The 24,161-nt window shown below is 41.3% G+C and overlaps 1 protein-coding gene across 1 annotated transcript; it reads left to right on the top strand.

The window, feature by feature from the left end:
- Window positions 1–1,814: 1,814 nt before the first annotated feature.
- LOC310747394 (butyrophilin-like protein 8) lies at window positions 1,815–15,559 on the top strand (the record flags this gene model as incomplete). Its single annotated transcript, XM_083581757.1, has 12 exons — window positions 1,815–1,842; window positions 4,148–4,492; window positions 5,364–5,759; window positions 6,545–6,904; window positions 7,782–7,835; window positions 9,313–9,354; window positions 11,260–11,280; window positions 11,421–11,441; window positions 12,244–12,276; window positions 13,521–13,562; window positions 13,871–13,897; window positions 14,533–15,559. 12 exons carry the CDS (start codon window positions 1,815–1,817, stop codon window positions 15,045–15,047), a joined length of 1,884 nt encoding a protein of 627 aa, XP_083437883.1. The 3' UTR covers window positions 15,048–15,559.
- Window positions 15,560–24,161: the final 8,602 nt, after the last annotated feature.

Genomic DNA, 24,161 nt, shown 5'->3' with positions numbered 1-24,161 from the left:
AAATAATTGAGACTTTCACCAAACATGACAGCCCTGTGTCAACTCATTCTCACGCTCTGGAATGAATAGCATAACTTATCCTATATCCTGTTGCCATTAGCTCTCTCCATGAGTCACAGGGTGAGGAACTGAATCTACCCAGTGTACTAGATCCTTACCTTTCCAACACCACCCGCCAAGTTTGACAAAGATTGTGGGGCCACCTACTTGTCTACCATCTGACATCTTGTGACAGTTTTTCCTTTGCATACATGAATTGGAATAAATTTGCAAGCAGAGATGGTTACTTATGACTTCAGAGGTAGGGTAGATAGATGTGGCTTGGGCATGTGGACTTGCAGGCCAAATGGAAAGTCCTAAGCTTGTTGTTCACCACTGTTGCCTTACTTTTATGTAGAGGACAAGTGTAGTGAAAGCTGCAAGGTCATACATTTAGCTAAACCCTAGGAAAAATAACAGAGGTTATAAATCATGCAGGGAGGCTACACACCTTGAGAAAATTCTAAGTGCAAAAGATATGCGCAATATGGTGATGGATGGATGGGAATGAGGAACAGCACAACCTTTGAAGCCAAATACTAAGGTAGTCAATGTAAAAGGGAAGGAACATTTGTTGTTGTTGTTGACAACAATATGCCTTTTTCCCTAATGGAATTAAAGGTGGCTTGCAGATAAAACAAGAATCACTAAAAGCATAGAAAAACAATAATTAAAAACAATTAAACACTGATAGAATTAAAATGATACATGTCTATAAAATCTGTTTAAAACATACAAATAATTTCAATAAAAACATCACGACATCAGCCGTTTCATTAAAAGCAGTCAGTTTCCCAAAGCCTGTTGGAACAAGAAGGTCTTCAGCTGCTGGCGGAAGGACAAGGAGAGGGCTTGTCTAGCTCCTCCAGGGAGGGAGTTCTTGAGTCTGGGAGCAACCAAGAAGGCCCTCTCCGGCATGCCAGTGAGAGTGGCAGGACCAAGGGTGCCCACTTTTATAAAATATTGGAGGGAGAGATAAGTCCTGCCCAGCATAATTGATCACAAGACACAGCATGCATACACCATTTGGATGGCAATGCCCATCAACGGGGGGGCAGGCCCCCTCAAACATTTTAGGGGAGGTGAAGGGATCTTGACCTCTAGGAGTTGGCTCCTATGGACAGGACCATAGGAGCTGCACCCCGTCTCAATCAGGACCTGCCCCCTCTCTCTTGGCTCTCAGCTTCCTCCCTTGGGGGTCACCATTTCCCCCTACCCCGCACCATCCCGGTGACATCTCCACTGTGGCCATCACACCTGCCACCACTTTGAAACCTACAACAACTCGACTTTCCGGCCAACATTTTTCCAGATGCCAGGGCTGCATTTCCAGAAGCCAGTACCTCGTTCTGAAGGAGAAAGACATGTGGTTCTGTCTTTTGGTCCCATGGTCTGGTGTGAGCCAACTGACTCATGCCACGGTGTAGGAGCAAAACATGTGTGTCTTTCTGTCTTTTGTTTTGGTGTGGCCAGAGCACGGGAGCCAAAATGGGACACCCAGGTTGGGATTCAGAAGCCAAGGTGGCTCCTGTAAATCCAGGATGTCACACTTAAGACAGGACAGTTGCATGGTATGCACTCTGCTTAAGGATAGTGTGTTTAGAGTAAGGTTACCAGATGTTTTTCAATGAATCCGGAGACACTTTTCAACTTCAGTGGATTTTGTATGGGGACTGATTTGTAAATCCGGGGACGGTCCCTGGGAAACGGGGATGTCTGGTAACTTTAGTTTAGAGCCCTGTTGGTGAAAACAGGATCTGAGACTCTTGGCTAAGATGCCAATGAGGGATACAGGCCAAGAAGGTAGGAGAAGAATTTATTTATTGATCTGAACTATAAAGCAACCATATCTTTTAGTTATAAAACTACCAGGGAAGAAAGGGTGTGTAAAAGTTAATTATTGAAAGGGAGCAAAGGTTGGATAAGCAGGCAGTTGAGAATTATACTTCCTTGTTTGCTCTCCTCCTCTGAATTCTGTGGTTACACACCCATCTGAGGCACAGTCGTAACCATTTTATTCGGATTCAGTGAAGGGACGATTAGTTAGAAATCTAGTCTCTGTCGTATTTGTCATTGACAACTCATCAGTTTCAGATATATTACTGTACCTTTTACCTTTTTGCTTCATGTAGTACAAAGAAGATCTTGACAAAGACATGGAAGGCGACTTGTTGCTGATTGGCTCTTGTGGTACAAAGAGGGCCAATCCTTTCTACTCCAGCCACCTATACATATACAGTAGAGCTAAGCCCGCCATTATTCAAATTTGATGCTACTGGATACCACCTGATCAGTATTACAGGTTGTTGCTGTTTTAATCCAATGAATGAAAAAGTCTAAAGGTATGGTTTGGAAGAAGCCATATGGATATGGATCAGAGGAATGGATTGTTGGCTCATATTTCAATTCATTTGCAAAATACGTTGTCCAGTTCTGAGAATTAACTGTAAGTAGGAGAGGTCTTCAGGTATGGCAAACTGGTTTTTTATGTTATTTTTTATTATGAAAGATGATCCTGGTCTGTCTCTACTTTTAGAGTTGTTCACTAATTACACTTGGCAAGGTGATTTTTAATGTTTTAATAAAGCTAGGGGCAAAGGTGTGTTTGAGGGAGGGAGGGAGGGAGGGAGGGAGGGAGAAGGAGACCCACAGCACGATTTGAAAAGCTTTACAAAGAAGAATTAAACCTTTACAAAGATGAATTAAACTACTGTCTCCTATATTGGCTATACAAATCTACTGATATGCTTGACAAAAACTTCTCTGCTCTTTTTAAAAGTAATTCGATACTGCTATTTATAAAGCACTCAAAACATCCAGAAAATATTTCTGAATATGACTGTAATATCCAGTGAATATCCATTCGAGTCATATTTTTAGTCATTTGGAATTGCACACCCTGTCAGATATGTTAAATCTCTCAGAGTGCTTTTATCATGGAAAATTCCCAAATGATATGCAATTTATTATTATTATTATTATTATTATTATTATTATTATTATTATTAGCCATCTGCTCCCACTGCATGGCTGCTGCTGGGTAGCTGTTGTTGCTGCTGCTTCATTGAAAGAAGCAGCCAGCTGAATAGACCCACCTCACTCACCCGCCATCTGACGAAAGATCAACTGTCTGTTGGCACTGGGCGAACATGGGGTCCAGTTTCCAGCTCTTTTCTTCTCTGCCCCACCCCCACGCTACCTGGGGTTAGTTCTTATCTTCCTGGCTTGGGACCTCTGTGGTCTCCATCACTCCCTTTTCTTTCCTGTTGGAGTCTGCTTATCTGAGCCTGGCAGCCAGACTTCTCCTCAAGGAGAAACACGAAAAAGGGCCTTAGATCATGATTGCGGGGTCCAGGTTGATTCCTATAGGGAGAGGCAGCCTTATGCATAGGATTGTGCAGTTGGCCGATGATGGAGATGCAGTTGATGCTGACGATAAACAGAGACTTAACCTCCACCTGCAAGGGCAACTTGTGGGCTGCCCAGGGTGGGAAAAGAGGGAGCAAACACTCAAAACGAGATCGAGGTTAAGGATGAGGAAGGAGGCAACACAGCTTTTAATTGGGAAGGAGTGTAAAAAAAAAATAATGCTAGTGAACCTGGAAATACCACATTTGTCACCCATTCTGTTGGGAAGTTTATCAGTTAACTGAAATCCAATTCTTAAAATTATTCTGTTCACAGACGATAATAGGCTTGTGTTGAGTAGTCAGGACATATTGCAAAGTCATGCATTGTTTAACCAACTTTCCCCCCCTCCTTTTATGCTGCCAGAGATCTGGATGGCCCCCCAGGGATTTGTCATCACAATGGAGGGAGTAGTGAAGTCGATCTCTGTGGTTGGTGTTGTTATTATCAGTTATTTTGGATTATGGAGGAACGGTAAGAAGCAATTTGCTCTCCCCAGAAACACTGCTTGGTTTGTCATTATAGTTCTTATATACAGCTTTCCCCAAAATTGTTTTCCCATAATAATGCAATTCTTACCTACCAGGACTTCGGGTGGATGGGGGACAGGGATGACACCATTTTATTACGCTGGTATTGAGATCACATAGACCTCAAACTAATTCCATCAGTCAAAGTTGCTGTTTTTATTCCCTTACAGCTGTTTATATTAAAGGAACTGTCAACCCTGAAATTGTCCAAGTTGGACAAGATGTGATATTGTGCTGCCAAGTAGAAGGCTGCACATCCTCCAGGCTACAAGTCCACTTATATAAGTGGGAAGGCTCCAAAAATCAAACCTTGTATATCCACAATAGCACAGAGCAGCAGCACAGCGTTCAAGAAAGCAACATAGCAGAGAACTACACTCACAAAGGGTACTATGCGAATGGATTCCTTGAAGTGACTCTCCTCCAGGTGCAGCTAGCAAACGGTGGACAGTATGTGTGCTCCATGATGTGTGATGATGTCTATAAAGAAGATATTGTGGAGGTGACAGTAGAAGGTAACTACGAAGGCTTAGATGCTATCTCCCTAATCCATGACTTGTGGAGTCCTGGTTTATATTACTGAGATTAGGTAGACGTCTCAGAAGATTTAGGCTTCCAGCACCATTTTCCTCTTCTGCAGAGGCAGGGGACCTGTTACGAAGGTCCACCCTCAAAGACTGCTGGATCCAAATGGGTTGCAGATGGTTCTGAGGGATTTTCCAGCTGATATGACTGGCACCCCCTGGGTGATTTGCGAAATATGGGTGCCATTAATACAATCACTTCTGACCACCCTCTTCTGCTTCACATTATTATTATTTTATGGCCCTTCACTCTAAGATCCCAGGGTGGGTTACACCATGTTAAAAATAGTTTAAAATAACTTACTATCAGAGAAATATGATGGGTTCTAAAAATATACATTTCAAGTGTCAAAAGAGGTACATCTTCAGCATTCACCAGAAGCTGTGTAATGAAGATGCTAGATACATCTCTGTGGGGAGGGAACGCCACAACTTAGGGGTTCCCACAAATTATGCCACCTCCTAAAGGTCTGGTGGTGGTTGAGCAACCAATACCACTTTATACACCATTCTTAGCACCAGAGAGTGTCTGTAGGGAAGGAGGTGGCCTTTGAGACCTGAGTTAGGTAAGGTTTGAAACACTAACGTGAATACCTTGAATTGGACCCAGAAACAAATAGCAAATTTTCCAAGTTAAATTTTAAAATTTTACCGAATGTTGTGTTTATGGGAAATGATAGCTTCAGCTTTATACATCTCTATTTTCCACTCATTTCCTAGTATAGCTGTGCTATCACAAGTATGAACTACTGTGTGAGTGTATGTAAAGTATGAGTTATTAACATAAATGAATGTTTTCCAGGTTTAATTAGTGCTGCTGTTGGGGATGTTGCCATTCTTCCATGTCAGATGATTGAGACCTATTATCCCTCTCATCTGGAACTGCAGTGGAGAAGAAGAAGCCCTGGGAAGAGCAGAACCATCTACTCTTACCAGCTTTATTGGGATACCTGCCCATCGGTTTGTTATGGAGACAAATTTAATGCTAGGTGCCCTTATTCAAATGGACCCAAGAGCCTAGTATGGCTTAGGAAGAAGTACAAACTAAAGGCAGAGGTGTTGAAACACAATAATCTTGGGGATGGAAATATTTCCCTGAAACTAAATAACATTCAGAAGGAAGATGCAGGGAGATACGAATGTTCGGTGAACTCTAACTTGCGGCGCAAAGTGGTAATCTACAAGCTTGATGTGAGAGGTAAATAATACGAATGTCAGAAAAAAAGAATCAAGAGAAAGGGTTTGGTAATAACACCTTTTTCCTGCTTTGCTTGCAGGAGAAGTAACTGGGATCACATGAAAAGTAACTGGGGTCTTTGCAGGCAATTTCAAAGCCTTGTTTTGGTTATAGTCCAGATTAAATGGCACACTAGCACTATTTTAAGAGTATTTGCTGTGGGTTGTATGTTATAACTAATAATTCTAAAATCATGGGTGCTTGTGAAAAATGATCACACCAGTGTGACTATGAACATCCTCCAGTTTTGCATCAATAGTCTACTGGTCAATATTTGCATCTGCCATAAATGGTCCTGTTTTTGAATAGTGTAATCCTGTATCAGTCTACTCAAAAGCAACCCATTGACTTCAATGAGACTTACTTCCAAGTAGATGTGGATAGGATTACAGCTTGACCTTAAAGGTACAGGGGACCCCTGGCCATTAGGTCCAGTCGTGACCAACTCTGGGGTTGCGGCGCTCATCTCGCTTTATTGGCCGAGGGAGCCGGCATACAGCTTCCGGGACATGTGGCCAGCAGGACTAAGACAGCTTGACCTTACAATCCTATTAATGATTAATCCGATGTGTGTCCATTGATTTTAACTGAACTTGTTCTAGACTCAAGTGGCAATTTTACACACACTTGAGAATCAGTTCCATTTAAATCAAGAGATAGCTGGAAGTATGCATTTATTCAGTCATTTATTTACTAAGAGGTGAGGGGTAAATGAAGTCTAATAATATTTCTTATTACCTTTTTAGCCTTTGTAGGTGTTTCAGTTGTCGGCAATGTTAATCCTAAAATTGGCAGAATTGGACAAGATGTGATATTACATTGCCAAGTAAGAGGATGCAAATCTTCCAGAGTGCAAGTGCAATTATATAAGTGGGAAGGCTCAAAAAATCACACATTGTACACCCACAACAGCACAAACCAGCACAGGGTTGAAGAAAAAAGCACAAGAGAGAGTGATGATAATGGCATTCGCAAAGGATACTATAAGAATGGGCTCCTTGAAGTGACTCTTCTTAATGTGCAACTAGCAGACAGTGGCCAGTATGTTTGTGCCACAACATGTGATGATGTCTACAAAGAAGATATTGTGGAGGTGACAATAAAAGGTAATTATAAAAGCTTAGATGGTTAGAACTTCCATAATTCTTCTCTTCTGCTCAGCACAAACTGTAACCCACTGATCTGCTAAAATGTGCATTTGATAAAGTTTCCCTCCTAAATGCATTTGGGGTTGCAATAAACACTTCTTCCTTTTTAGGACTGGGAGTTTTGTTTTTTTTAAAAAAATTGTTTATTTATTTAAAAATGACATCCTGCTTTTCACTATCTGAGGTTTCAAAGCAGTTCACAGCAATAAAATGTACACTATAGAATATTCAAAACCTAAATGAAACCTCCAAAATTTAAAACCTCAAGTATCTTAAATCTTAACAACTTAAGTTTCTTTCCTCCTCTTTCTTTGCCTGTTAGTGGTGCTGTTCCAGTTTTGTTGTTGGCTTTCTACCACAGTCATGTCCTGGTGTGGCCATGGGTCTGTAGAGGACCTCAGATATTCTGTGAGGGCTTCAGGAGATGTTTCCAAAGGGGTAATGACAGAAAAAGAGGTTCTGGAACTCACCATGAACACTTTCCTTGTTCTCTTATGATGGCAATGGAGCCCACCTGAGAGGTCCCGGAACCTTTCAATCCATGGCTTGATTTTAAAAAGTGGAAAACTGAAGATAAAAAATATAACTGCTTCTCAGACCACCTTGTATGACTTCTGTGGCACCCAATGGAACATCTGCATTGCTTCTGAATATGGATAGTGTTTTTGAATGTGGCCAAAGGGAAATGGAGGGGCCAAAGCTTCATGTAAGTTCTAGAAGGAAGAGACCTAAGACAGATTCCAAGATAAACTCTGAGCTTGTATGAGCCTCTGAAAACTCTGCTTCTGGTGAGGCAATGGAGGGTAATTTAATTAAGCCTGCTTTTGTCTTTTAGAAGTGCCTGTCCAAAGTGCTGAAGTCTGGATGTTCTGTGGCTTTGCTTTCCTAGGTAAGTTTCCTTACATGAATGGAGTAGGTATGAAATTCATTAAAATGTAGTGTTATGAACTGTAACATATTTATTTATTAAGATATGTTTTGAGCTAGATAATTAAAAATAAGAGGTGGTGCTTTCCTTTCATTGTGTCAGCCGGTCTTCAAATCTATTTATTGCTTTAAGTAAGAAATGGGTTTCCCCCATTTCTATTTGACAGAACAAGCCCACAGGGCATCTCCAATCTTTGACCCTTTCTGTTACTGCTGTGAGGGATCAAAAGAGGATGGAGAAGGAATCCATTTTTAATGGATTTAAACACAGAATTTGGGGCTTCTGACCTCTTCAGGCTTTGCCCTTATTGGACTATCTCTTGCATCATGTACCTGTTTATGCTGCTTGTGCATTGTCCTTTTTTCAAAGCTAGATTAGTTATCAGGGCTGCATGCGTGCGTGTATACAGACACACACACCAATCCAGGGCCTCTGGAAGCAGGTGAAATGCTGCCTCAGGGTTGGGCTTTGGGAAGAAGAAGTAGTGGCCAGGCAGGATTGATAAGTAGGGAGTGAAAGCCTGCACCCCAAATCAAAAGGCATCCACCATCACCTCCCCACCTTCTGCCTGGAAAATGGGAAGTTGCTGCTTGTCAGGTAGGTTCCCCCTACTCACTTTTCATTGCCTCCCTTTCCCACACAATGCCTGTCTTTCCTTTCTGCCTGTTGGGTTACCCCTGACATCCCTGGATCCCTCAGGACCACCCAACCCCCAGACTTGAGCAACACTTGGATTCCACTCAAACTGACCCAATTAATTTCCAAACATGGCTGATTGCAGTGCACAACCTTATTAATTATGCCTAGCCCAGAGGCCCAGGGGTCAGCAGACTTTTTCAGCAGGGGGCCGTTCCATGGCCCCTCAGATCTTGTGGGGGGCCAGACTATATTTTGTGGGGGAAATGAACGCATTCCTATGCCCCACAAATAAGCCAGAGATGCATTTTATATAAAAGCACACATTCTACTCATGTAAAAACACCAGGCAGGCCCCACAAATAACCCAGAGATGCATTTTTTAAAAAAGGGCACATTCTACTCATGTAAAAACACGCTGATTCCCGGAGTGTCCACGGGTTGGATTTAGAAGGCGATTGGGCCGGATCCAGCCCCTGGGCCTTACTTTGCCTACCCATGGTTTAGCCGCACACATGCTTTATAATTATTCGTGCATAAATGTTTTTATACAGTTATATGAATTGTTGTATGTACCTGTTTCTGAGCTGGTCATTTTATCATATGTGCATATGCATATGATAATGCATATTGTCTGCTAGATTTTTTTGCATTTTTATTAGTACTGTTAATGAAAACCCAAGAAACAGGGCAAAGATCCATGTGAATAATCTCAAAGTAATTCCATCCCTATTTAAGTGTTCTTTGTCTTGTAAATAGCACTTTTTAAAATAAAAAGAATTATCTTTTCATTTATTCTCAGCTTTCCTCTTCATAGTAAGTTGGCGTATTTTTAGAAAGCTAGGTGAGTTAATGTTCTCATTTGTTTAAGTGTCTGTGGGGTTTTTTTAACTTCTTAAACATACTTGCAGTGTTTTTGCCCTACCTTCAATTATGAACTAATATCAGAGACAAGGCAGAGACCTAATCCTTTCTTAATAGTAGCCACTACAATTCTAGGACACAGAAAACTATGGAGTGATTTTCTTCCCAGTGGCAGGAGATGCATTTTGTAACAGTGAACAGTGCTTGAAACTGATATGGGAAGTTGCTTTCCTTCAGAAATTTGAAACCCAAGTTGTTTAGGGCTTTAAGCATCAGTCTTTCAACTGAGCTCAGAAATGAATAGTCAGCCAACAGAGTTATTTCAAGATTAAAGGAATGTGACTCCATCTGGCTGAACCAATGTGTGGACAAGTTTATACTGGTAACAAATTGGCATTAGCCACCTTACTGTTGGTGTCATACTTGGTTTTTTGGTCAAAGGTGTATCAACTAGGTACAGGCCGATTTGGATTCAGCTGGTCAAACACAGAAAATGCTCAAGGAAAACAACAATAACCTGTTCAAATAACACCTATACTTGAAGTAATTACCCCATGACCAGAAGAGGAGGGTATTAGAAAGCTTGTATACTTGTAAAGGCTCTTACAAGAAGGGATGTTTATTATGACACCTTTGGAAATTGTGGCACATGGTACCACTCAGGGTGGGAGCAGGGCAATGTGGTGAAGAAGAGGGAAGCACTGGGTTATAGTGGGTGGCCAGTGATACAGTTCAGTAGTTAACACTGAGACAGGCCCTCCTTGCAGACTTCAATTGCAATAGAAGATGTGTAGAAAGGAAAGACAAACATAATCCATGATTTAATGCAGCCATTTTATTTTTGAAAACAAACAAACTGTTTATTCCAATAAAATCACTGTGTTTGTGTGCATGTGGTTTGCAGAAACAATTGCTCCCAATCAAAGTAAAGTGTAACATTTGTTTCTATGTTTCTCTCGGTGAAATAAATACATAGCAAACTCAATGGCTGGATCTGCATGTCACAGTAAGCCGCAGTTAATGGTTTACTCGTTTAGCAAACAGATCACTCCTACTTTGCTCCTCCCACCACCATTAATGAGGGGGAACCATGGTTCGATCTTGTCGTTGTGTTTTGCCCAAATCAGGCATCATGGTTTGATTCACTCAAACAAACTGAAGTGAAGGCCCAAGACAGGTGTTGATCATCATGTGAGCTGCACACAGGTGGTCTGAAGCGAGCTGCTGCCATTCCTGTGGAGTCTCCTTTTATTGAGACAAATATGCAAGCTAGGCAGATACATTTTGGGCTGTGACCTTTACACATCTTCTGTCCCGAGATCGTGGGGTGGTACACAGCTATTTTGGCACCTGTTCCACAGCGTCATTTTCCCCTTGCACAGTGTATGATGAAGGAGACAAAAGGTCTCAGGGACAAAAGGTTACAGACAGGACACCGCTGACTGCTGAGACCGCAAAAGGTCAGACATAGGTGGAACGATGTACCAGACAGCTATGACTTGTCGGGGGGGGGGTTTCCCTGCACCCCAAGGTCACGCGTGCAGGCAGACTGTGGTTGCCTGCTGGTGGAAAGTGTGCTCCCTCCGGACCCCACTGTCCACTCGGCGATATCCCTACACAAACCACAATCAGAAAGCTAAGAATAAACCTTGACTTCCATCAGGAAATGGTCTGGAGGAAAAGGGATTAAATATTCCCTTACCTGCTGTGATTGCTCAAATCAAAACTTCAGTCTCTTGTAGTTGCTGTGAAGTTTTGTTAAAAGTGAGATAATTGAATCATGGCTTCCCTCTGTTACCTCTTCTTGGGCTCTGATTGTGCTAGGATGTGTGGTTTATTATTTCAAAATATCTACCTCACATGAAACCTTTGATTTTCTTTGCAGAAGAATTAAAGAAAGGCAATGGTAAGTCTTGTAATAGATCCCACCTTTTAAACCATCAGTTGGTAGTGAAAGAAACATATCACAAATCTCATGCTGTTCTTGCTGATAAAATTTTCAAATTTTAAAATTCATATGAAAAGCAAATATATTTTACCTTGCAGAACAGTTAAAGACAGAAAATGGTAAGTAGCAAAAACTTTTCAAACAAAATCTAAACAAAATATTGTTGCACATCACCCCAATCTTGGAGTTGTGAGAGATTCCAGGGGTTCCAGGCACTTACCCAGGGTTTGGTTTCCTTCGAATGAGTGACTGCGGAGACTGTGGTGTCTTTATGATATATGGTATACAACCTGAGCCTACCTGGTTTCCTTCGAATGAGTGACTGCGGAGACTGTGGTGTCTTTATGATATATGGTATACAACCTGAGGCTCATAGCATTAACATCCCAGAATGTTTTGCTTCTCCCATAGTCACAGCTTTGGATTCAAACAGAAATTAAGCATGGCTCTGACTCTCTGGCTTTTTCCTGCTTCTAGCCCAACTCTCTCACACAATTCAACTTCTGCTCTTATCTGCTATTGTCCTTCTCACTACCAACCAGGTGTGAGAGAGGGCCCTTCCATTTCCCCTCTGGCACAGAGCAACTTCCTTTCTTATGCTAACAATCTATACTTATAGGCCATTATGGTCCTTGCCTGGCTAATTCAACAATGAGATACTGCATTAGATTTTAACATTTGCTGGAACCAGGAATTAGAAGGGGCTCAAGCATCATACAGCCTAACCCCACCCCCAACCTCACAACAATATTACTTAGGTATCCTAGAAGGATCTCTCTCTCTCTCTCTCTCTCTCTCTCTCTCTCTCTCTCTCTCTCTGTTTGTGTAAGGAAATATATATTGCAAATTAGTTTTACAGATGCCATAACATGAATTTTAAATTTGTTGTTAAGATAAAACCATATATGTTCTCCTTTCTAGAAAAACTAAAGGGAGAAATGAAGGCAAAAACAGGTAAGTGGTTTGGAACTTACTCTTCAAGTAAAACTAAGTTTTATTCAGAGTAATTGCCTAGCATAGTCATGTTCATTCTTTTCAAAGTGTCTGCTCTGAGGAAAAGTTAGTTAAATACCACCCATTATTTTTCGACTTCTAAAGAATGTAACTTCTAAATCACACATTGCCAAAATAGCCTTGTCAGTAAGTATGTGCCAAATTAATGCTCCCCTTGCTATAGCCCTTTAAGAAATTACCCACCCCCAATCTGGGGGGGGGGGGACTATTCAGAAAGGAAGTTTTTCCCTTGAACATCAATGAAAGTTTTCCTCCAGCAGCTTCAGTGTGGGGATGATTATTGTCATTGGGGTGCAATATGGAGAGAAATGAGTTAAAGCTCTGCTTCATGCATCACAGTTCTGGTTCCTTCCATCATGACTACTATTTAAAGAACAGATCAGGCATATTCAATACTTACACACATTTCACATAGAATTAAGACATATTCAGAAGTTCCCCTCACACCTTAACTGGATTAATGATTCTCACTGTAAATTCAAATTCTTTAATTTAATTAATTAATTCTTACAACCCAAAGGACTGACAGCCCATTAAAAGGCTTTGAGAGTGGAGGTGCTATGCAATGCTACCAAAAATTGCCAGTTAATGCAAGATAATACACAGGCTATGCAAACCCTTATTGCCTAAACTAATAGCTTACCTATCTAGCTGTTTTGTATAATAGAGATCAAGTCAGAGCCCCAAAAGTCTAATGATTCCTGTACAATATGTGGGAAGGTAGTTCAACACATCAAGCAGGGCTGCTATAGAGCCCTAGATGCACAAGGGGAAATTTGGATGCAAATGACGGTTTAGACAGCACAAGAATAGAAAGACTGAGATTCAGAAAATTTTGCCTCCCCTGCTCCATGTGACAAGGCAGTGTGCAGTCCATGGGTACCATATCAAAGTATTCTTGTGACACTTGGTATGAAAAGTTGGACCGCCTTGCACCAGATGGCCCACCATTTTTGGTGGCATTATTTGAGCATAAATCTTTTTTCCCATTTCAAGATAACAGAATGAGAAATCTCATTAAGTCTTTCAGCTTTCAACCAGTGAATCAATCAACTTATTATTTCACTTATTCTATGTTTCTCATTATGTCAAACAAACACATTTCAAACTCCTGATTTATTGGGAAGCATGTTTTTAGTTTTAAACTTGTACTTCATTTGAGAAATATCTTTTTTCCTTTGCAGAAGAATATGAAGCAGGAAAGGAACAATTGGAGATGGTTAAAGGTGAGTCTTATGTAATGTTTTGCACATTTGAGGACAAAATACATTCTTTAGGAGGCACAGGGAATGAAAAGGTTATCCTTTTTATTTTTAAAAGTGCAATTTACAAGAATCATAGAAATTTAAATGTCTCACCCTCTTCCTCTTAATTGTTTCCTTTGCCATACTGCAATGCAGTGTGTGTGTGTGACCTTACCATGCCAACAATTATTATGTGGACATTTGCATCTTCACTGCTAGATCTTCTAAAAATTCAGCTATGGTTGTCATCCTTCCTCACATAATGTTTTTGTTTGTTTCTTTACATACAGAAATATTAAATGCCCACTTACACAAAGGTGAGAATAACAAATACTTTTAAAAATTCACATGGTATGATAAATGAAAAATAGGGTTTTTTTAAGCAACACAAAATAACAACCAATGCACTGGTGGTAATCTGCAATTCTAATTTGTTTCATAAGAGCTTTTCCAGATGATTCTTTAAAGGGGAGAGGGATAAGCGGTGATGAGAGAGGAGTAAAGTTTGGCATCGCAATGAAGGGGGAGTGAAGCTCAGCATGGGGAAAATATCTTCACTCTCCTCCTTGTGTCTGATGCTGATCTTCATTCCACATTTCATTATTATGCTGATTGTCACTCCCGTCCAATTTTGATATTCCCCAAAGAGTTTATGTTGTCCTTCAGTTCTTCTGGAGGGTTGGGGACAGAGATGCACAATGCCTGGGCCTGCAAGTATGCTGAGGATTGCAGCAGAATTACATTGGTGCAGACATGGGTTGAATTGCTTTTTGAAACAAGCTTTGTTTAATTCTCTTGGATTGAAATTTGTATTTTCCATAATATGTCACAATGCCATGTAGCAGCAGATGTGTGTGTAACCCACAAAGGGATGCTGCTGTCCTCAGAGAGTCACATAAAGCAACCCTCCAGTCTGTGCATTTTGAGTTCAGCCCTTTCCTTTCCTTTGCAGCTGATGTGATCTTGGACCCCAAGACAGCTCACCCAAAGCTAAAAGTGTCTGAAGATGGCAAAAGCGTTTGGAACACAGGAACTGTTTCTCAGGTTTCTGACTGGGAGAAGCGGTTTGACTCCCGCACATTCATTCTGGCAAAACATGGATTTTCAGAAGGCAAACATTACTGGGAGGTGGAGATTGGTCAGAAGAAAACCTGGGACTTGGGAGTTGCCTCTGCAACCACTTCTAGAAAGGGGGAAATCACCCTGTCTCCTGAGAATGGCTACTGGGTCATGGGATGTGATGATGGGAAAGATTACTGGGCTCGGACAGAGCAATGGACCCGCCTGAAAGTGAATGGAAAGCTTACAAAATTAGGAATATTCTTAGATAAATCAGCTGGAAGCTTATCTTTTTATGATGTCTGCAGACATAGGAAATTGCACACTTATAAAACACTTGGTGTTGGGGAGCTTTATCCTTTCTTCTATATAGGCTCTGTAACTAATCAGCCATTGAAAATTGTATAATATTTGAAAGAAAATGAGATTGTGGAGAAAAAATGAAAACAAATTCCACAGATAGCTGAGAATTAATTAGCAGAGGTCTTTAGTTTAACCATGATTTTTTCTTTCTTTCTCATATTGGTGTCAGAGAATAAAAGACTCAGAATAGAAGCAATGTTACAAGTGACTGCGCTGTGTACAGTCCCCTTCCCCAACCAATTTTGTGGCTCTAATCCAGAGCCCCTAGGTAAAGCAACCTTTCCTTAGCCAGCCCAGAAACCCATCCCAAATTAGTTTGGGGAGGGGCTAATTTTTAATCAGAGTAAAAAAAAAAAATCCTAGATAAATACAGAGCTGGGAGAATGACAGGTGAGGGAGACATTACATCTGAGAACTGGGGTTCAATTCTGCACCTTTATTAAGTGTCTTCTCTGATTGCAAAGCAGCATTGCTGCCTTCGCTCAAAAGTTGTCAAGCAAGGGGAGCAATCCTGTAGGGCAAGTCTTCAGGAAAGGACAGTTAGGTTACATTGGGCAAGAAAGTTGTCCAGAAGTCTGTCTTTGCATGGTGTCCCCAGAGGTGGATTGGATGTTGGCCAATAAACTGGGCTTGAATCCTGGGATGTCAGAGATTCTTTGTTTGGATCACTCCCATATTTGGGAAATTGGCAAGTTGCATGTTCTAGATGGGTTGCACTCCCTCTGTACTCCTGGATACACCTTTGTCACTAGAAGCCTAAGTGTCCTCTGTGACTAGGAGCACCTTTTACCAGCTCTGTGTGGTTTACCAACTACAGCTGTTCTAGGGATAGACTGATCACTAGAGTCCATGTGTTGGTAACTTCAAGGCTGGATTACTGTAATGCCTTCTATGTTGGGCTGCCCTTGAGTCTGATTTGGAAGCTCAAGCTAGTGCAGAAAGCTGCCTGACTGATGACACATGACAAAATTGTTAAAACAGCTAGATATCTGCTTACTACCAAGCCAAGTTCAAGGTTCTTGTATTAATGTACAAAGCCTTGAACAACTTATGTCCAGGGTACCTGAGGCATGACCTGAACCCTTATAGCCCAGCTTGTTCACTGAGATTGTCTGCAGAAGTGCTATTTGTCATTCCCAAGTTGATGGGGATTCATTTACAACAAGAAGAAAACAAGACTTTTAGTCATTGGCCCACTCCTGTAGAACACTCTGCCAATAGAGATTTTTTGAAAAATACAGAGAAGAAGGTACCTTTTCCTGGATTTAGAAGAAATCATGTTTGTGATTAATCAGCACATTTTAAAAATGATCATCCAGCCTTAATAACAAACTGAACTAGGGACATGTATTAAATTAACATTAATCACAGTCATTTTGATAATTACAAAGCAAGCCAGTAATTTCCTAGTTATGGGCTCACTGTAGCACTACTGAAGAAAACATGTTTGTCACATCTCAGATCTCCTTATCCTCTTCCTGTTGGCCCAGCTAAGTGTGTGTGGCAGTGGAATGACAAATGCAAGGTAAGACCATTGGAAATTTGAAAGTTTGGTCTGGAGTCAGATCAACAGTTATTACAGGGTTAGCCTTATAGACACCAAGGAACTCTGCACCAGCCATCTCCAATAACTCCATCTCACCCAAATCTTGGTAAAGGGAAACACTGCTGATTTGCAGATCCTACAATGGTTGTTGGAGAACCTAAGACACAGTAGGATCTGCAAATCCCAGCTTAAAAGTATTGGTCTGAACTGTCACTGTCCCTAACTCTGGTGCAAACCGTATATTGTATTTCCTCTCCTCTGTATTGCTGCTGACATCTATTAGATTATAATCAGATATCTAGAATTAGAATTAAATACAAAAAGTTATAATCGGTGGCAACTGATAACGTTTTGAGTTGCCAGGCCTGCAATTTTTAACCTTCTTGTTTTCACTACAGTAGAGCTTCTACAGTGCTTATTTAGTGTGCATATTTCCATTGAAATAAATAAATAATTGTGTGCACATATTTGGACAAGGAAAGACCATCCATGTAAGTGGGCCCAAGTATGATTTTCAGGACAAGAGTGATTCCATATATAAAGCTTATCACAAGACATATTTTTTTGAATTTGTGTATCCCTTGTCAACAAGCTAAACACACCAGTGTTTTAAAATGTGTGTGGAACACTTGCTTCCAGTTGCATGCAGTTCTCCTCTCTACCAAAATCAATTTAACTTTTCTATATCCAAAACACTTTCTCCCTTCTAGATTAAAAGAACAAAAGTATTCCAACTAATTGATGAAAACCAATGGTTTATGACATCAGTGCAGCTAGCATTGGTTTAATATAAAATATATCTCTCATGAAGTATCTGTGACCCTGGTACAAGCTCCTATCTAAGACATGGCCTGGAAGGTATAGCAAATATCCTGACCCCTAACAGTTGCAGTAAAGATCAGCATACAAATCCTTGTATTTATCAGAAAGTTTAATTGTCACTTTCCTATATGCAGGAACCAGACTTCAGACAGACAATGAAATTCTGTTTCAAAAGTGAATTTATGAATCACATGCTTTACTTGACCATAAACCAAGGAATGAGTGAGAGACGCTGTTGCATTAACCTTTTCAAAAGGCACAGATCTCAAATCCCTCACATTGTGTTCTGCTTGCTTCTGGATCAGGAATACCCCTCCCTTTTCATTTAGTGGGAGTCTGTAGCACACAACTGCCCTCAGTGTCTACTTAGGGGCTCTCTTTGCTCTTTAGGATAAAGGTGTCTGTACTTGCTGTATGAAGCAGCATCAATCTGCATTGCCTCTTTTCATTTCCATGTAATAAACCAATATTTCCCTACTTCCTACTGTGACAAGTTCTTTTTGTTTTTGTTAAAATGAAAACGCTACTCACATATTGACTCCATACAAAAGGTACTACAGTGGTACCTCTAGCTGCGGACGTAATCCGTTTAGGGGTGCCATTCACACCCTGAAAAGTCAGCAACTAGAGTGCCTCTTCTTTGCATGTGTGCAGCGTGATCAAGCACTTCTGCGCGGGCATGAAGCAAGCAAATCGTTTCTGCGCATGCGATGAACCCGGAAGTAAACACTTCCGGGGGGGCAGCGTTTGTAAGCTGAAAGTCCTTAACAAGAGCGGAACGTGTCCATTAAACTTTAATTAGTTTAATGTTAAGTGAACGTCCAGTGCGCTTCCAACGCCATAAATCATATCTCAGCAGAGAATTTCATGCAGCGGTGAAGAAGGCAGGAGAGTCAGTACCTTTCAATGAAGAATCCTGGAGCAAGCACTTTGGAACTCAGGAAAAAAACTTTATTTACAAAAGAAAACCCTGGCGATAAAGCACACATGCTTTTATCTCCGGCATAAAGAAAACTTTACTCTAAACCTAACTCATATCAGCCCACCGGCCACAAACTGAGTGAACTGACTGTTTATACAAACTAACTCACATTCTTGGATGCTTAATGACTTCCAGCTGCTCAGTGATTAGAGCGACTTGTTACCTCTTAACCCTTTAGTACCAACACCCCCTCTCGCTCGTAACACTGAGCTGTACCAACCTTAATTCAAATTTAAACCTGAACAGAAATATTGATGAGATTGCGGACTCAAAGCTTTTGTAAAACCGTCTGCGAGATTTTCTTTGCTTGGACAATACTTTAGTTCAATTAAACCTTGTTTTACACTTTGGCATACATTTTGATAACGGATATCCAAGTGTTTTGTGAGTGCCTTGAATTGACCTGATTTAGCTAGTTTAATACAAGGTTGATTGTCTTCCCACACTCTGATAGGTAGGGAACATTCTCCAAACAATTCTTGTACCAGTTGCTTATAAAATTCCAGTTCTCTACATACATCTGATAATGCATTGAACTCAGATTCAGTTGAACTTAAAGCTATAAGTGATTGCTTTCTTGATCTCCAACCAATTAGTGCATTTCCAAATTTTATCGCCATTCCTGACACTGATTTTCTATCTGGTCCAGCATCTGCCCAACTGCTGTCGGCCCAACATTCAAGTTGTGTGCTGCCCTCTGCTGATAGTTTTAAGCGAAACCTTTTGGTAGTTTGGAGATACCTTAAAACTCTTTTTACTCCTTGCCAAGCATGAATTGATGGTTTTTCAGCTTGTCTACACAGCATGTTGACAGCATATGTTATATCGGGCCGAGTCCACTGTGCAATGTGCAGTAGACTGCCTATCGCTGACTGGTAAACCCCGGGATTACTGAACTCTGCCTGTTGCTCGGCTTGAGCATCCTTTGTGTAACTTAACTCCATTGGGGTTTTAACACCAGCACAGTTGTCCATTTTAAACCTTTCCAGCAACTGCTGGATCTTAGCTTCTTGGCTGAGCCAATAGTTCCCATTTTCATCTTGCTGAATTTTAACTCCTAGATAAACAGATACAGTGCCTAGTGATTTTATCTGAAACTTTTCTCCAAGCTTTGTGGCAAATTGTTGTGCAAGTTTATCGTCCTTTCCACTGTATAATAAATCGTCAACAAATATCAAAACTGCTTCTTGTTCACATCCCGAGCCTTTTAGATAAAGACACGCATCTGCTGCGCTCTTTCTGAACCCCATGCTCTCTAGAGCATCGTTTAAGCAGGAATTCCAATTACAGGCGGACTGTTTCAACCCATAAATGGATTTGTGTAGGCGCCAGACCTGGTTTGGCTTGTCTCCTTCAAAACCTGGTGGTGGTGTCATATAGACTTCCTCCTGTAAGTCTGCATTTAAATAAGCCACATTGACATCAAAATGAAACAGCTTATTTCCCTTCTTAGCTGAAGAGGCTAAAAGCATTCTTAATGACTCCGATCTTGAAGTAGGGGCATAGATTTGAGAATAGTGAACACCTTTGCGCTGTGAAAAACCTTTTGCAACTAGTCGGGCTTTATATTGCAACTCCTCAGTAGTTGTGGGCTTTAAACGATATACCCATCGACAACCTACAGCTTGTTGCCCTTTCGGAAGCTCTGTACTTGTAAACACACCGAGAGACTTCATTGAAGCCATCTCCTTTTCCATTGCTTCCTGCCACTTTACGGCTTCTGAGCTTGGAAGCTGTTGTACCTCTATATAGCTATCTGGCTCACACTGTGCCATATTTACGTATACACTTGTCACCTTAAACCGCTCTGGTGGTTTGCCCTTTGTGGCACGTTTTGATCTGCGCAATTGTTCCTCTTGTGCCCCCTCTGACCGTTGGCTGTCAGAATCTGTCTCAGACTTTATATCTGGGTGCGCCCCTAGGGATAAAGACCTCCGTTTAGATACCTCCCTTGGGCTTGGTGTTGCAGGCGACCTGCTTCACTTTTGCTGTCTGCTAGGCCTACTGACTGGCGATGTTGGAACACTCCTAGATTCTGGCTTTCCTACCTTAGGAGAAGAACCTTGTGCCTGGTCAGAATCTGCATCTGAACCATGTGCACCATCCCCTTCTGGCTCACTACCCTCTGGACTTTCATTCTCAGCATAAATGCCTAAATCATCTCTCAAAATGTCAGGGTTAGCATGTAAGTGAGTCCATCCGGATTGCTCACAAAATTCAGCGCTCCTACTGATGACCACTCTTGTAGTATTCCCATCTGGGTTCACGAACCTCCAAGATTTGGCGTGTGGTTCGTACCCACAAAAGATGAGTTTCCTAGCCCTTGGACTTCCCTTTTTCCTTAACGCTTTTGGGATAAGTACATAGGCTTGAGATCCAAACACCCGAAAGTAATTAACTTTGGGCTTCTTCCCATATAAAGCAAAATATGGCGTAGTATCAATTACCGAATTATATACTCGGTTCAGAATATGAGTAGCCGTCTGCCAGGCTTCCGCCCAGTAACTTTGAGGGAGTTTAGAATCAAACAACATAGAGTTTGCCAACTCTTGCAGAACCCTGTTTTTACGTTCGGCCACGCCTCCTTCTTGGGGGGAATAAGGTGTAGACAGACGATGCTTAATTCCCTTTTTCTTAAAGAAATTCTGCAACACAGACCCGGTAAATTCTGACCCTCTGTCTGTCTGAAAAGCAAGTACTCTAGTACCGAATTCAAGTTCTACTGCATGAACCCAATTTTTAACTGTTTCTGCAGTATCTGCTTTTGTTTTGAGAGGAAAAAACCATGTGACTTTTGTTTTGTCATCCGAGAGACACAGTGCATACCTCGAACCTCCCATGCTAGCAGCAGGCATTGGGCCACATAGGTCCATATGCACAAGTTGGAATACTTTGTCAGATTTCCTATCTGAACTGGGATAGCTGCATCTATGAACCTTCGCCCTTTTGCATGCAGTACAATCCAAATACTTAGTACATTTGTTCATTTTGCACCCTTCTGATAATTCAGGTTGCCTTTTAACATACTGGAAATTAATATGTCCCAAACGGCGGTGCCATAAATGAACACAAGAATTATGGGTAGGCGAGTTCACACAACCAGCATGAACCTGTTCAACTTCATCTGGACTTGTCTCAAAATAATATAACCCATTTCTGCATTCCACCTGCAAAAGAGATACGTTATTCTTTGAAATAGTGCAAACCCCATTTTCAAACACAGTTTTAAACCCATCTCTATCAAGTTCTGACACAGACAAAATACACCCCTTCATTCCCTTTAGCACATAGGCATCAATTTCTGTATGCAAACAATTCAAGAACACTGTGCCTACGGTCTTTAAGGAACGTTTAGTTGAATCTGCCATTGTCACAACTTTAGGGGTTTGCAAATGTCTGCAATTCTGCAAACGGACACTAGATGGCGCCACCAGGTGGTGAGATGCACCACTGTCGATCAACCAGCGTAGATTGCTGCCCTGGCCACGCCCTTGCATCAACGCCATTGCTGAAGCCATGTGTTGTGTGCTGTGGGAGTAGCCACGACCTCCTCCTCTTCTTCGACGTCCCCTGGAACTCCTTGTCTGGTAACTAGGGGTAACGGCCTTGGTGCTGTCTTGACCAGGTTCACGTGTGCAGTTCCTGATTAAATGGGAAGAGGAACCACAGCGAAAACAGTGTCTAGCTGCAAAAGCATTTACTGTGTTCTCAAACTCAGCATCCTCACACTTAGGCACAGCACAACTCCCCTTTGAAGACAAACCTCTTTCTCTTTGCCTTTTATCCTGTTCATCTGCAAGCCGAGAAGAAATGTATTCAAGGGTTAATTCAGCTGAAGGCATAGCTTCCAAAGTTAAAGCTAGAGTCTCATAGCTTTTATCAAGAGAAGACAACAATATGTATGACTGCTGCTCCATAGAGAAAGGAATGCCCAGCTGTCTTAGTTGATTAAAGGCAGACACCATTTTGGCAATATGTTCTTTCACACACGCTCCCGGTTGGAGACGTAAATCAAACAAACATCTTGTAGCATGGATCTTGGCCCCCGCAGTGTTTCTGGAATTTAGCCGCTGCAGAACCGTCCAGACCTCATGCGTGTTCTTTAACTCAGAAACATAAGGCATTTGCTCTGGTCCCACTGCCAAAACTAATAAACCTTGGGCTTTCCTATCACGTTTATGTGAAGCTGCTGCTGCTGCTTTGTCTTCTGCAGACGCGTCTGCAGCTGCCTGCAAAGGCGGTGCTTCAGTACAACTCCACAACTCTTTTGCTTGCAACCAAACCCTTACTCTAGCCTTCCAATCTTGCCAATTTTTCCCATTGAGTCGCGTAAACGGGACAGCAAAACTTTCCTGGGACTCCGCCATCCTCCCTGGGGCTTAGGAACGATACTCACACACCTGTAGACCGTCTCCCAGCTGCTGAGGTGGCTCCTTGAGGAATAAGATGTCTTCCAGCGAGTACAAACTGCGCAGTGCCTGTTTAAAACTTTTTCTAGGCACGTTGCAGGACTCAAGCTGCTTTGAAGGCTTTCGTTGTCGGCAACCGCTTCTGTCTTCGCTCCAGTCCTTTCATAAATCACTCTGAACTGCACTCCTTATCTCCTTCTTGACGTACAAACAACCATAACCTGTCCATTAAACTTTAATTAGTTTAATGTTAAGTGAACGTCCAGTGCGCTTCCAACGCCATAAATCATATCTCAGCAGAGAATTTCATGCAGCGGTGAAGAAGGCAGGAGAGTCAGTACCTTTCAATGAAGAATCCTGGAGCAAGCACTTTGGAACTCAGGAAAAAAACTTTATTTACAAAAGAAAACCCTGGCGATAAAGCACACATGCTTTTATCTCCGGCATAAAGAAAACTTTACTCTAAACCTAACTCATATCAGCCCACCGGCCACAAACTGAGTGAACTGACTGTTTATACAAACTAACTCACATTCTTGGATGCTTAATGACTTCCAGCTGCTCAGTGATTAGAGCGACTTGTTACCTCTTAACCCTTTAGTACCAACAGAACGCAACACAAGGTATGATTGTAATCCTCTTGGACCTGTGCATTGAGTTGCTGTGTGTGGTGTACAAGCATGTTTGTTTAGTCATATACCTCATAACACTCTTTTTACCTTCTGCTCATTTATGAAGACATCATCCCCTTCTTTTCTTCAGACCGTTGCATACCCCTGCTTTAACCTTTAACCCAATTTCCATGTCTCCCATTCCCTCCTTTTTTGCAACCCCTTTTGTTTCCCCATTTTCACATTCACTCTCTTTTCCCTTTCTTTTTTTTTATAAGATATTTATTAAGATTTTTTAAGATATTAAAATAAAGTGGGAAAAAGAGAAAAAAGATAAATAACAAAAATACAAAATAAAAATAATTAAAAACACATAAATTTTCCATTGCTTATTTTCCTTTAACTTGTTTCCCGGACCTCCTCATACCTCCCTTTTTTGTATTCCACCACAAATTGTTGGTTCAGCAAATCCTTACCATTATATTATTACCTATTTATAATCCTTTTTTCATATTCTCTTAAAGCATTACATCTGGAAACCACTTAATTTCAATCCAACATCATTCTAGCATTCATTAATTTTACAATATTTCTGTAGATAGTTTTTAAATTTCTTCCAATCTTCTTCCACCGACTCTTCTCCCTGGTCTCGGATTCTGCCAGTCATTTCTGCCAATCCCATATAGTCCATCACCTTCATCTGCCATTCTTCCAAAGTGGGTAGATCTTGTGTCTTCCAATACTTTGCAATAAGTATTCTTGCTGCTGTTGTAGCGTACATAAAAAAAG

Source organism: Podarcis filfolensis, assembly GCF_964270895.1.
Source record: "Podarcis filfolensis genome assembly, chromosome: 13".
Taxonomy (NCBI): Eukaryota; Metazoa; Chordata; class Lepidosauria; order Squamata; family Lacertidae; genus Podarcis; species Podarcis filfolensis.
The sequence above is the reverse complement of the archived record's forward strand: the minus strand, read 5'-3'. Positions and strand labels throughout refer to the sequence as shown.